The sequence below is a fragment of the Orussus abietinus genome, unplaced genomic scaffold, assembly GCF_000612105.2.
Source record: "Orussus abietinus isolate OABI.00-Male unplaced genomic scaffold, Oabi_2.0 scaffold421, whole genome shotgun sequence".
Taxonomy (NCBI): Eukaryota; Metazoa; Arthropoda; class Insecta; order Hymenoptera; family Orussidae; genus Orussus; species Orussus abietinus.
Window position 1 is genome coordinate 58,026 of NW_019394563.1, and position 15,304 is coordinate 73,329.

Below are 15,304 nucleotides of genomic sequence, written 5' to 3' on the forward strand. Positions count from 1 at the left end.
TGAACAAGTAATAATCCTGTTCTTCAGTCGGTAAGTGTGTGTTTCGTTGAATGTCGATACATTATCATCAGTACAAAATAGTACAGTAAGTACATCAGACGATACATTATTATCATCGCGTTTAGTGGAATTCCGATCTAACAGAATGTCATTAAATCAACAATCTCTGGAGTTATTTCAATAATTTTTCATTTTTTGAGAATGTATGGAACCTTCACCTTTCCTATGACATGATTTACCATCTTCATAAATGTAATTAAAATTTAGCATGCTGCATAAAATATTTCTTTATTTTTTAAAATCGTAAAAAATTGAAATCTTATGTTTTGTATAATTTAGACAGTAAGTTGATCAATTATGAGAACAAAGTTTTTTGATAGCTATTGACTTTTCCATCATCGCAATAGATTTGGTATCGATAGTATTTACCGTTAATTTACGTTTCCGTCGTTTTAAAAAATTATATTTCCTGGGGTTTTTAGAAGCGGGAATTGTGAAGCTTTAAAGCTTTGCCGATCCTACGCGAGATTTTAAAAGCTTTTATGAAAATTCACAAGAAGTAAACTGTGAGACAACAAACATTTCGGAATTGCTGTATCCGATTTTTCTGCAAAATCCCTTCAATGGTCGATTTATACACTTCGATCAGACACGATGCGGAAACGTAACATTTCTGGCAATGCAAACATTCTTTACGTACGTTTCTAATAGAAGTATTTACATTCAACGAATTATATTTGTTCAGATACATTGCGTGTCATACGTGCACTGTTCGACAAGTTACCAAAAATGTTTTTTAATGTCATAAGGACCGATTGTGTGCGCCAACATTCGAGTTAAAATCCTTAATCAAGAATTACTTAATGCGTGATTAGAATTAATAGTCCGATTTTGGGAAGTTACTGAACAGTGGATTTTAATTTTCGATTAGCTTAATTTTTGTCGGATTTCTTAACTACAATTCGAGATTAACTAATCATAGTTAAGAAATTTAACGCTAATCACGATTAGTGCAATCGGCCCTTAGTTTAGTTATAAATTTGGTATTTGAACTAAACTGATGGTATAGATATATCCTCTGCTTTTGTCGAAACGTTAACGCCACGTTTCGAGTGCCGTGTCTGACCCGATAGGACAAATCGACCTTAAATCTTACTATAGAGTAATAAATAGTCGGTGGAGATATTTAACGCTTTGTGGTCCGCAGTTCGAAGTACACTGTTAAAAAAATTCATAAAATTCATACACCTTGAGTAACATAAGGTTGCAATAAAATTATGAATTGGATGTCTTAATAGTGAATTAGTATAAATTTATTATAAAAATGTAAGTAAATTCATAATTTTATATCATCATATTGTAATTTTGTAAAATTGATATTGTAATTATGTAAAATTGAAAGAAAAATTATACATTTGATATTCGAAAGTCATTTGGTACATATTGTTTGCAAATTTTTAGATGAGTTTTTAATTTTATGATCGTTTATTTTTAAACAAATTTAATCGGGAGATGACAAGTATTGGAGAGATTGACGGGGAGGCATTGTAGCGACATTCTTGAATCCAAGAAGTATTGAAATAATATTTAAAGAAAATTCTTACATTCAGTAGAAGACTGGAGTCTTCTACTGAAGTAGCATCATGGACATCGTGACTACTATTGCCCGTGAGTTTCGGGTTCGGTACTCCTATCATTGCAAAAACATTTTATCGTCGTTTAACTCTTTGAGGCACGGTGGTATTAAAAGTGTCCCACCTTTTAAGGTGAAGTGAAACACGTCGAGGAACTTGATCGACGTTGATAAAGAAGATTTCTCTAAATGCCTATGTTGCCGTTCGTTTTTATATTGACAGCTGTATAGAATTATATTGGATATTGTACCAAATGGCATACTCCACCTGTCGTTTTCGTACAATAAATATCAAGAAATCGAAGTAAAACTCCAGAAATCCTGTGGGTTCATGCTTTCTGGGGCCGTAATTGACTGCAGAGGGACACCCTGCGCCATCTGTGATTTCCAGGTCAATTAAATTTTCACTCCGAGACCTCGTATTCCCATCGTTTTAGCATAGAAGCGCATACAACACTTTCTTTGCCTTTATTCCGTTGAAATTCGAATTTATCGATTACTAGAGAATTCTAAATTGTCGTAAAATTGTCCTAACCCTTTAGGTTCTCATATCAGAGCCTTCGATAATTGTATATCGATCGTAATATGAGAGCTCGACGCCATTTTGGTTCTGGTCTGGGCTAAGTTAAACAATTTTTTCCAAAAATCCAAATTTTCAATGTCTCAGGACAATTCTTAGATGGTCAGGAGTGATGTGTCAATGTTTCGGATAATTTGGTCTAATACCCTTAAAAAAAAGTGTTGTATTCGAATCGACTGATTTGAAGGGGGTTTCACTTCACCTTAATGCGGTGGGGTATAAATGCCGTGCCTCAAAGGGTTAAGGCAGAGTTGTCTCTAAAAACGTACTCGAATGGGTCCGGAACATATGACAAATTTACTTGTCTACAGAAAAATGTTTAAAATCAAGTACTGATCAACACAAATTTCTAACATGTTATAAATTTATTACACATGTGTACTACATTTATAATATATGTTATACGTTTTATTTACAAGCATGTTTTGAAATGAGTACACCTTGACTGAATAAAATTTCCAAGAAAAATGTTATAAAATTATAATATTTTTTGAACAGTGTACACTCTATAGCGCTCTCTGGCTCAAACTGATCCTAAGATATGTACTTGGCCGCGTCTTTTTGGTCATAAATAAATGTCAATGTAAAAACTCTTATTAATATTAGTTTTTAATTTGTTTTCAACATAAATTTAAGGTTCTTCCAGCGATGGCTTCGTATCGTTGACAGACTGAAACGTCGAAAATTGCGCGACGGTTCCGTCCTTTCAGCGAACTGCAAAATGTTATAAAGAAAATTTGAATATTCACCGATATCATTTCATTCCATATGGGAATGCCAAAACATATGACAAGTTTGCGTATACTCGTTTCATTTGTATTAATTGAATTTTGTCGTAATCAACAAACGATGTTTATCTCGTGCACATATTTCGTCAGTTTGCTGCAGTTCTTTGCATCTATCATTATGCCGTAAGCTCACATAGAAATTAATGAATGATGAAATCAAAATAAAAACATATTCTTTTTTTTCAGTTACTATTTGATCGATAGATAATTATTACGACTTTAGAGTGGATTATTCAATCGGTTAAATGATGCAAAATTGATTTAATATACATATATTATAGAAAAAGTAACGAAATCAGTTAAGAAAAAGCGACAAAATATAACGAATAATTATAAATAAAAATGTTGAAACCGGTCATTTGACCATCTTGGTAGTTTTAATGTAGAATCCGAACGGAAATCATGCGTTTGAATATCAGAAATCGCGTGGAAATTACCGAGAGCATTGTTGCATTAACGTGTAATTAAAATTCTCCAGAGCGACAACGATAAAACTCGTTAAGAATGATTTGAAATCAGCGGGAGATCATTCGATACGAAGTAAATGACAAGCAGAATGAACATTATAGAAATTCCTGGAAATCATCCGAAATTTTAACGTCGCACGTCATTTACCATCGAATTATCTTAATTCATATGAAATCGATGGCAATCAGTTCCGAAAGACCCATACTTGGATACACGCTGCTCGATTTCCGAGAGAATGGCCTCGACTTCGGAATTCGGTTTTGTTTTTTCGCCAGACGGCTGGACGCCAAATCCGAGTCCACCGATTCTCGGTATTCCGGGGAGCATTAAACTTAGAAATCTGGAAACAAAGCTGCGCAAAATGGCCACCTCCCGCGCCGTTACCAACCGTTACGGCGCATGCGTCGTAGGCGTCCGCCTCTTGCTTTCTCTCACCCCCCTACTCCCAACGGTCACCGGCGCTCCGATTGGCCGAAAGCGTCTCGTCTGGGCCAGATTTCCCTGAAATTCGTCCAATGTGGAGCGTAGAAGGGGCACGGTACGTGACTTTGCGGGCCTAGTTTGAGTTTTGCCCGCGAACCGAACGGATCGTGGTTGATTCGATTCCCGGTGGCGCGCGGATTTTCGTTCAAGCCTAGGTTTGAAATACGCATCGCGAGTTTTTTCTCTTTTTATTTTATAGAAAATTTATTATACAGATTTACTATACAGATTTATAGAAAAACGCGACGCCGAATCCTGCGGCGAGTCCTACATCAGGTGGGTGATAACGAATTTGCAATGAAGTTTGCGACGGAGCTGTACTGAGTTTACCGTGAATTTTTAGCCTATTCAATCCTGATTGCGAAAGTGCCGGGGGAATTTCTTACGAAATTTCGCGATCCTTTACGGTCCTTCGTCGATTCTGCGCAGAGGGGGGTGGATGATCTAGAGAATTTGAAAACTCATTGGGTGAGCACTTGCTGAATTTTACCGACACTGTTTCAGCTTTATTATATGTTAATGTGATATGAGAGGGTTATTCTGTATATAGAAAAAGTGAACATATTTATAAAACTTTTATTTAAACTAGGTGGACCGAATTATTTGAAACTTAAGCACGTGATTATGGAGGCCCTAAGGAAAACAGTGGTGCTCGTGAAACTTAGTTTTAAAAAAAATATGCCTTTGGTACCAGTCTGGGAGAGATATACATTTTTTTGGGGGATAAATTAAATTTTATAAGGATCGCGGTCTTCTTAGGGCTTCCATAAATATCTGTTGATGTTTCAAATGATTCGATGCACCCAGTTTGGAGATAAGTTTTATAATGCCGGTACATTAATCTGGCCGGAGTTTCGTTGAGCCTTTCGGGTGTCATACGGAGCGCGGCGCGTCGATGCGTCGCGAACGACAAATGAATTGAAATTGCGGCAAAAGCGATGCACGTGATTAAGCGCAATTTCGATTGATTTTTCATTCTCGACGCGCAGACGCGACGCCCTCGGTGTGACATCCTACAGGATCAGTGGGACTCCGGTCCGTCGTGCTTCTACTGTGTGCCCGATTCGAGCCCAAAAAAGTTTAGTCAATTAATTCAGGAAACTAGATAATTAAAAAATTTGATTAAAAGTAAAGGAGGACCGAAGCTAGTTACGACAGGAACAAGTAGTGCTATTTAGGGTTGGTTGCGCCTATCGTGATTTTACCCGCAAATTTTTTAAACTATAATTAGTTAATCTTGAATTAGTGCAATTCGTGTTATACCGACAAAAGTTAAGCTAATTGAAGATAAAAATCCATTGACTGGTAACCACCCGAGTTCGGGTGATTATCTGTAATCACGTGTTAACGTATTCGCGACCGGCAAATTTTTTCCGTTTCAAATACTGAGTACCGGCGAAAATAATGAAATTCTGAAACTGGTTGCTGCAAACTTGTATCGTTAAAGCAAGGATAAAAATGATAAAATTTGTGCGCCGCGCTGGCTAACAATTAGTGAGCCAACTAAGCAGGACGTGATTTACGTTAGCGGCAATTAGGAATAGAATTTAAAATGACGTGAATTAACGTCAGCGGCAACTAGGAATAGAACTTGAAAAGACGTGAATTCACGTCAGCGGTCGCGAATGTGTTAAATAATCCTCGATTAAGGATTTTAACTTCAATGTTGGTGCAACCGGTTCTTGGATTATTAGGTAATCCATAAAGTGAAATGATTTGAATAAAAAATAAGATGTTTTTCCAGGAAATTATTTCTTCAAATGAACTTAGAGAAGTGAAACAGTTTGGATTTTTTACTTTATTATATATTTCTTCATCGTCACGTCGTATCATATACTTGATATATATTATTTAAATAACGTTCGACATTTTTCTAGTGGACTGTATTTCTTTGATTTTATGCTACAGTTTTAACTCCATTCAAGGAAATAATTTCCTTCAAGAAAACATAATTTTTCCCTGGTATAGCGAATAAAACTTCGACCGTGATATAATTTCAGAAATTAGGGCGGTCCTCGGTTAACTCCACGATCGCGATGATGTCGAATAGTTACGCCTCGAAATCATACGTGGCTCCTCCGATGCCGGAAAAGGACGTGTACGAGCAATGTCGGGTGACTTTGCGTCTGCTGAACCTGACGCGTTCCACGAAGTACGAGCTGGTGCAGGAAAACGGACAGCGTCGATTGACGGCCCCCGAGGTGACGGAAGGCAGGATGGTGCGCCCCAAGGGCGCGGAGATCTTCATAGGTCGACTGCCAAGGGACTGTTACGAGGACGAGCTGATGCCGTTCCTGGCGCGGATCGGCCGTCTTCTGGAGCTCCGGTTGATGCTGGACTTCTCCGGGACCACCAGGGGATACGCTTTCGGCCTTTTCGAGGACTCGAAGACGGCCAGGCGCGCCTGTCGCGAGCTCGACGGCTTAGAAATTCGACCGGGACATCGCGTCGGAGTCGTCAAGTCCATCGACAATTGCAGGCTCTTCTTCGGCGGGGTGCCGAAGGACAAGACCAAGGACGAGTTCATGCAGGAACTCGGGAAGATCCTCGAGGGTATCGTGGACATCTACTTGTATCCCAGCGCACAGGATAGGTCCTTGAACCGAGGCTTCATATTCGTCGAGTTCAAGGATCACCGATCAGCTGCCATGGCCAGGCGCAAACTCATTCCTGGACGCATCGTTTTATGGGATCACGAGATCGCCGTCGATTGGGCCGACCCCGAAGCCGGGGATCCGGTCGACGAGGACGTCATGGAGACGGTAAGCTGGGAGATGGTGTTACGTAAGCGGGAGAGACATTCGACAAGAGGTGTGGGTGGTTTAAAGATTAATGGTCGATTGGTTTGATTTTAAGAGCATCTTGGAGGCAAGTGGCTACGTATTGATGCAGCTTCGGACGTATGCTATGATCGTACTTCAAAATTATTGTACAGAGAGCCTGGATTTTCTTATGGGATGCTTATTCTTGGGTGGGGAGCTGCATGATTTTTCTGGATGCACTTTATTTTGCCTGAGTCGAAATTTTCGATTGAATCTTTAAATTTCTTGTACTTGTTTGATCATTTAGTTTCCTCGCAGAAAATTCATTTTCATTTATTCTTACTCGTATGAGATGTTTATTCTGGGAGAGGGGCTGCATGCTGTTTACGAGTGCACTTTATTTTGCCTGTGAGGAAATTATCGATCGAGCTTCTACATCTCCTGCACTTTTATCGATCATTTAGTTTGTCGGGAGAAATTTCATTCTCATTCTGAAAAGTCGCGGAATAGAGTAGGTTGTTCCGTTTTATTTAAGTTAAATTTGAAAATCTTTGGATTACTAATCATTGAAAGAAGACAGAACAAGAGTAATTCGGAAATATATTAGAAATAGGAGTCGATTGTTTTGTAAAATTTAATATCACAATTTATGTTGATAATGTATGTAAAATGCTACTCTTGGGGTCAGGGGTGAAGGGGAGGACCTCGAGAAAAAAATGTACATTTGAGGCTCAAGTGAGACCGATTTCATTAACATCTCCTTGTCTTAAATTTTTGTAATATATTCTAAACTCTCACGGACGTTCGTTTAGCTTATATAAGGTTAAAATATTCAACTCGGGTGATATATAATAGTGGAACATTGTCATTTTCGTTAATAACTTTACTTTAAATTGCCTGAAGGAATATACTTGTCGATTAGCGATTTTTCGTACCTACACGTTGATACTAAATAACGTAATAATTTTTTAAACCTTTCAAAAACTAGGTAACAGCATTGTTTGTACGAAACATTTCTCTTGAAACATCGGTGCAAACGGTGAGAGAGATTTTCCAGCAAGTTACTAGAATCCCTATATTGAAGCTGAAAAAAATCAATCACTTTGCATTCGTCCATTACGAGCAAAGGCACTTGGCGGAACGCGCTATGGAAATTATGAATCGTAATTATCATTTCATTTAATTTCATTTTCATTTTCATTTGCGGTTAAATATTGGGACGTTTTTGCATGCATTTTCAATGATTGCATTTTACATCTAAATCAGATCATCCTAGAATTATTGTTTCTTGCGGCATTTCATCCTTTAACTTTGGAATTGGATAATATTGTATAACTGCATGTGATTCTAAACGAATCTAAATTCAAGAATGCTATTAAAAAGTGTTAACATATTTAGTTGTAAGTGTAGCATTTCAAACGGGAAGAGTAGAGTTAGAGTTATGTTAACTAATAAGGTTTCAGTATCCGAAAGGTGGATATGAAAAACATTTTGCAGGTTTTAAAATTTCTTTTAAGGGACTAATTTGTAATAATTTTACTTTGAACTATACTGAAAATATTCACATGTGTAGCTGAAGCTTGTGCCATTTTGTAGAATCAGGTGGCATAGTACGTAAAGAGCAGTGGGAAATTCGATGGGCAAAACCGATTGGCACGACGAAAATGATGGAACGACAGCGCTGTATAAAAGAAGCAATAGCAACCAGTCAGCACAGGGAAACATCTAAAGCACAGCCTGCAATCACCATGCTGCGAAGAAAAACCTGGAAAGATATCCCTAAGGGATACAGCGAAGTTCCCCTGGACAAAACCGTGACGTACAAGAACATCTTGGAAAAATTTGTTGCTTTGAAATTACGAGCTTCCTGCACACTTGAATACTGCAAATCAATTGAACCGCCAGGCTACGTTTGTAAGGTGAGGATAACGTTAAGTATTTAAAAAGTTAAGGTGAAGTGAAACACGTCGAGAAACTTGATAGACGTCGATAAAGAAGATTTTTCTAAATGCTTACGTTGCCGATGTTAGTTTTTATATTGACAGCTGTATAGAATTATATTGGATATTGTACTAAATGGCATACTCCATCTGTCGTTTTCGTACAATAAATATCAAGAAATCGAAGTAAAACTCCAGAAATCCTCTGGGTTCATGCTTTCTGGGGCCCTAATTGACTGCAGAGGACCCCCTCCGCCATCTGTGATTTTCAGGTCAATTAAACTTTCACTCCGAGACCTCGTATTACCATCGTTTTAGCATAGAAGCGTATACAACACTTTTTTTGTCCTTATCCCGTTCAAATACGAGTTTATCGATTACCAGAGTGTTCTAAATTATCGTAAAATTGTCCTGACCCTTTCGATTCTCATATCAGAGCCTTCGATAATTGTATATTGATTGAAATATGAAAACTCGACGCCATTTTGGTTCTGGTCTGGACTGAGTTAACAAATTTTGTTAAAAAATCCAAATTTTGAATGTGTCAGGACAATTCTTAGATGATCAGAAGTGACGTGTCAAAGTGTCGGACAGATTGGTCTAATATCCTTAAAAAAAAGTGTTGTATTCGAATCGACTGATTTGAAGGGTGTTTCACTTCACCTTAAGAGTGTGCAGTCTTGTTCTAAATATATATTGTCGTTATATACGATAGCAACATTTTATACAAAATTTCTATTCTGGCATGTTATGGAAGACTCCTGTTTTTATCTAACCCACTAAATAATGTTGAACTTGTAGAGGTATCACAAATGCTCTAGAAATAAATTTTGAGGAAACCAGATATTGTACAGAAGGCATGGCTTTCTTGGAAATAAGCGACCGCGAACGACGCCATTCCAAGAATTAAATTGCCACTGAAGACAGAATTAAAAGAGATCGAGCGATTCTGTAAGGACGCGCGATATTCTTGGAAATGAGTGTTTGTGGCTGACTCCATACTGAGAACTTAACAATCGAATTTCGAGGACGGCCTTAAGCCAAAGCCACATGCTGTTAAGGTTTATTGTGTAATTGGCTTTTGTTTTAGATAACGATTATACAAGATGGCCGGATTGTTTTCGAATCTATTGGGGAGTCCTTTTCTACGCTCTCTAAGTCTATTAATGCCACAGCACGAGGTGTGTATGAGAAGATAAACGGAATTCTCAATAATTCATGTAAGTGTGCTATCTATATTTTTACCATTCCATCGCGTTAATTACTTCTCTACGTTTCCGAGAACAAACTCATTTTGTGCAATTCCGTTTCGAAATGCCGGCCACATTGGATTTATTTCACGTTCACTCATTTTGATGGAGATGCATCTCGTAAATAAACTTACTGTTTTTATAATGGTTTTGCGCATTCAGCGTTATCGTGAAGTAATAGTCGAAAGAGTACATTTCAGTCTTCCCTATCTGTAGAGCTTTCTTAGCAAGTGATAGTTAATTATTATTTTTATAAAATTAATGCGTCCTTTTTTTTTTCAATTTTTTAGTAACAGTGGATACAATGCTGAATTCGGACATGCTAAAGCTTATGCCAGCACCCGTTGCTGTAAACGTAAAACCTCAAAGGAAAAAGTGATACCGTTCAACGATTAGACACGTGACACCTGAAGTATTTTACTAAGAGATCTATCAACTCCCCGTTTTCATCTTAAAAAATGTGCGCTGTTACGATTTTTTTTTAATGAATCGTTTTGCATATGAATGTCCTGTATGCGCTATTAAATTGAAAGTTCGAATTGTTATGCTGAGATAACATTTCTCAATTTCGATAAATAATTATTTTTTAAAATCGTCATGCCTTCGAATATATATAGGTGTTACGTGAACAGTCTGTAGATGAAATGACTCGATCTTTTTTTAATCAAATTCAAGAATTTTTAACTGAAGTTTTTAACACGTTTGTAATTATTTAAATCGTTTGGCCTTTATAAATTTTATCATAAGAAATCATTTTTTATACAGAAAGTATTCTTTGTATTAGGTGAGGTTACAGTGGTAATGTGATTCTCAATGTATCTTTGAGCGCATTTTGTTTATGATGAAAGTGGGTTTTGCGTACATATTCTGAAAGTACAAATAATTTAAATTAACTCTGATGGTAACATATTTTTGTATCCACTTTAACGGTATGTAAATCTAAGGATAATATAACAAAGACAGCGCTTTTATTTTCTACGTGCTTATACTACAGTTTGTTGTAAACTTTTATAACATTTTCCATTTTAACCAATGGGAGTGTATTCATAAATATTCAACATTATATGATTCTCATTCCATGTATTCCTGTGCAACGTTGTCAAATGACATCTCATTATGGTATATTGTCAACATTTCATTGATAATTAATTTTAAATAAAATTTTATTTCACTTATTGTTGTTCGTTGTCATATCATGTTTTTTCTTCTTGTTCATCTTCGAAGTCGATTTCGGTTTTGTAAAGCTCCTCAAACTGATAGTCTTTCTTTTCAAAATCATCTCGCCATTCTTCTTTCATTTCTACGTCCACGCTTCTTTCCTCTTTTGCAGTGTTTAATTGATCTTTAAGTATGTCGTCGTAATACGAATCGATTTCAACGGTTTTATAATTGGCAGAGAATGGCTTACTACGAGACGAATAACTCAGTTCACCGAAGCATTCCGAGAAATAATAATTCAGCTTATGGTAAACAATCTTTAGCGATTCTTTCTTCGAGAAATCAACATCAGGCAATATCTACAAAATAATCGATTAATAATATATATTTCATAAGAGTCTAGGTTTTAAGGTACCGAAGTTCATGCGCATACCTTTTCCTTTAACTACCTGTTTTAGATCGCGTGATAGTTAAAGAAAAAGAATTATTATTGGAATAGAGACTAAAGGACGAATAAAACTTGTCGAAAGCGAAACTGTGTATTAAGGAATGATCTGTTTCAATTTTGTGTTTTCAAAAACGGAATCTTAACACATTCGCGACCGGCAAATTTTTTCCGTTTCAAATACTGAGTACCGGCGAAAATAATGAAATTCTGAAACTGGTTGCCGCAAACTTGTATCGTGTATCGTTATGGACGTGAATTCACATCAGCGGCAACTAGGGATAGAACTTGAAAAGACGTGAATTCACGTCAGCGGTCGCGAATGTGTTAAGTATGTCTTTGTTAATATTTTCACACAGGCGGGTATAATTAAATTAGGACAATTAAAAGTAAATGAAATGCGCAAAGGTAATTCGCTAGTGAAGCGTACCATTTGTTGAAAGGCCACGTTTGCGTCTACGAGAGTTTTTGTGAGCCACATCGTTTGTTCAACGTTAATTTCGCGCTCCGTGGAGCCATGTATTATCAGGAAAGAGTCGTTACGCATATTCCGCATCCGATGTAGGAGATCTGCCCTGGTATAGATTAGAGGCTTCGTGGTTTCCCAAGGGCTACTCATGTCTGGGAAATGGCGGCCAAAAAATGCGTGGCTGAGATTGTACATGCGCGCATATGGCGATACAGCTGCACCACATTTAAACTGAATTAGAGAAACGCGTTTTGCTCCAGTTAAACATGCCGCCGTGTATCCTCCGTATCCTCGGCCCCATACTCCCAATTTCTTCGGGTCCAACCATGATCCGTATTTCTTGAAAACGAACCTGTTAGCAGAATTTACAGGAAGAAATGCCTTGTATTTTATAAAACGATTTAATAGAAATCCTCCTATTCAGGTGAATGCCTTTAATTATCTTTGATTAATAAAAGTTTGTTACAATCGCACCAAGAACTCGGTAATGAGTAAAATTAAAGTGCAGTCATTGGATAAGATGTCGAATAGTCTACTTAAACGGGTAGTGTAAGAGAGAATTACGTCACCGCATCGCTGTAATCCTGTAAATCGACGATTCCAACGCGCTGTTTTATTGGCCGCAAACGTGTAAACCCCTCGAGATTTTTTCCTCGGCCATCAACCTCCAAAACTGCCCATTTTTTAGCCACTGCTAGGTAATGAGAATGTCCAAATGCAGGACTGTAACCAGCGTAAGGCTCTTCTACTTCATCGCTCCTATATCACATTAAAATGGATGTCCGGTACTTACAAGCAAGGTATCCCAGGTCGATCTCTCCGATTTGATTTCTTTTATAATATGTTACAGTAGACTAAAAACTAAGCAATACGTATTTTTTTTTATCTGCCATTAAACACTTTAAGGGGGTGAGACCACCGTCCAAAGTAAGGTCTGTAAGGGGTGGTTTACCCCTTAATTTGTTTTTTTAAATTGAGAAAATTATATTATTTATTTCCCGTTATGAGAAAGCTTTTCCAGGAGGATTGGTTAAAAAATATTATGTTCTTGTGGGTGAAACTGCCAAATCGCCCCTTGACATGCCTTAGTTTGGATGGTGGTTTCACCCTCTTAAAGTGTTTAATGGCAGATAAAAAAAAATACGTGTCGCTTAGTTTTTAGTCTACTATAACATGTTATAAAAGAAATCAAATCGGAGAGGATCGACCTGGGATACCTTCCTTGTTAGAGTCGGCGAAGTGCATTGTTGAGAACTACTTTAGTTTTATTTTCATGACTTGTTTATCGACGGCGTTCATATAAAATTTGGAGATTGAACGAACGTGTGAAGAATCAGGGGTCGTGGATCTTTTCGGCTCAGGTTTGGTGGAAGGTAGAGCTTGATACGAAGCGAGACATTTGCATGTCTGATGAATGGGAAGTGATAAAAGATCTTCGGCTTTTGAATACCTTCGTAATGTTTCCGAAGGGTGTTGCTGCTGTCCAAGTTTTGAATAAATCTGAGCACACAGAGATACTTTTCACGCCCGACATAGTAACTAACGTGATAACCAGAAGTATATGACCAAAGTTGAACAGAAATAAGTGCTAAATCTATATTGACAATTTAAATAAAAATTAATGAACGTGTGGCTTCTTCTATCATTTTCCTTATATTCTATTGAGAACGATTAAAGGTCTTCAGATAAGTATTAAGGGTACTTTGATAGTTTATAAGCATCTTTTCAGAATTGTATTCGATTTCATTTACTTCATGCCTTGAAGCTGAAATATCTTAGTATGCCGAATTGCAGGTCCTTGACAATCAATTAGGAAGTATTTCCAATCCGTAGGATCCATCGACGCCTTAAATTCTACACACTCCGTCAGAATGCTGTAAAAAAAGTCGTAATTAATTTCACTTGAATGGCAAAGTTACAAAGATTGCAATTTTATAAATGACTTACTTGCACGTTAGACATTGGGGTTCGAATTCGGAGTTTTCGACCTTCATCATCCAAATATCGTATCGAGAGTAATTGAGTTTTGTTGATGCGTATGCGTACACCTCGCGCTTATCGTCATTGTAGTCTATCAGGCTCTTCCAATATCAATATAAAAGATGTAAAACAGTAAAAACATATTGCGTGTATGATTATTTCCCTCATAATGGAGATAAAATCACGCAAGATCTAACAGAAAATATATTACTTTCCACGGGGAATTGAAATTGTGATAGCTGTTGGTTTTTATAATACTTTCTATGCAAATGAGCTTTGATTACGAATTTGGAATGATTCATTTAAACTATTCTATAGGCGCACCATCGTTTTTATACTGTGCAATTTATTGTTCTATCAAAATATCAGATGCTGCATATGCACTTGCAGTTTCGCTATTGACTCATGTTAGGTAAAAATGCAGGAAATAGCAGAATTGTAGGAAGTTTGTTAATTTTCGTTAAATATTTTAGGTAACGTTATCTATGCATATCATTAGTTTGCGTGTATTAAACGATTCACTTACTTTTAAATAAAGAGGATTATGTCGGTCGGATCTGTAACTTATAGTAGTAGGCTGAAAGTCTGCAGTTCGCTGCATTTTATCCCCACCTTGTATAAAACAAATGGAAAAGATGCATTTGATAATATTTGAAGCACTGCAATAAGAAGAACTATTGTTGCACACACCTGCCGCAAGGAAAGGGTCAAAGAATTGCTGTATTACACTTCGAACATGTTGAAAGTCTTGTTTTCCAGGAAAAATCCCCAATAACGTTTTTTCGTCATGTGCAAAATATGGTCCTGGTTTAATATCTGGCATTTGATATCCCCAATTAACGCGTAAACGGTTTTCGCAAATGACTGCTTGACTCCTGAAAATGATGGCATTTTTTTAATAAGTTTACCGGATAATTGACGCTGTAGTTTTATACTTAACTGTTGCTTAATCGTTAGCATTTTTTAATATGCTTCCCTCACCAGTTGTCAGAGCAAAGTGTGTAGTATGTACTCGATTGGGATTCGTCAGAAGCAATGTTTATCCAGTATGAAGCTGGTGGATTTTTCTTCGAGAATATTGCGCAGTAATTCACAATCGACGAGGGCCTGTTGAAAAGTTAATATCAGTAAGGATGAAGAAGAAATAGAAATGAATAATAAAGATAAAAGACATATGTACTAACCCCAAGTCGTTAGTGCTGGACTGCCAATCTACAACTTTTTTTATATTCGTGTCAAGATAGTAATAGTAGTACTCGAGTTTTCTGTCATTCATGGAATTTGTTCTTGCTGAATCGATTTCAGGTACTCCGAATGATGTTTCGAAGTTATACCTGAGAACAATTTA

At 37.1% G+C, this 15,304-nt stretch overlaps 2 protein-coding genes across 2 annotated transcripts; one reads left to right on the plus strand and one right to left on the minus strand.

Moving 5' to 3' along the window:
• Positions 1-5,991: 5,991 nt before the first annotated feature.
• LOC105698416 (RNA-binding protein 47-like) lies at positions 5,992-10,283 on the plus strand. Its single transcript, XM_012422655.2, has 5 exons — positions 5,992-6,714; positions 7,703-7,877; positions 8,311-8,633; positions 9,745-9,874; positions 10,195-10,283. The coding sequence occupies exons 1-5, from the start codon at positions 5,992-5,994 to the stop codon at positions 10,281-10,283; spliced, it is 1,440 nt and encodes a 479-aa protein (XP_012278078.2).
• Positions 10,284-11,097: 814 nt separating this feature from the next.
• On the minus strand, positions 11,098-13,970 carry LOC111674018 (venom dipeptidyl peptidase 4-like). Its single transcript, XM_023432721.1, has 6 exons — positions 13,924-13,970; positions 13,728-13,850; positions 13,300-13,515; positions 12,541-12,735; positions 11,938-12,328; positions 11,098-11,421 (listed from the first exon to the last, which is right to left on the minus strand). Exons 1-6 carry the CDS (start codon positions 13,968-13,970, stop codon positions 11,098-11,100), a joined length of 1,296 nt encoding a protein of 431 aa, XP_023288489.1.
• Positions 13,971-15,304: the final 1,334 nt, after the last annotated feature.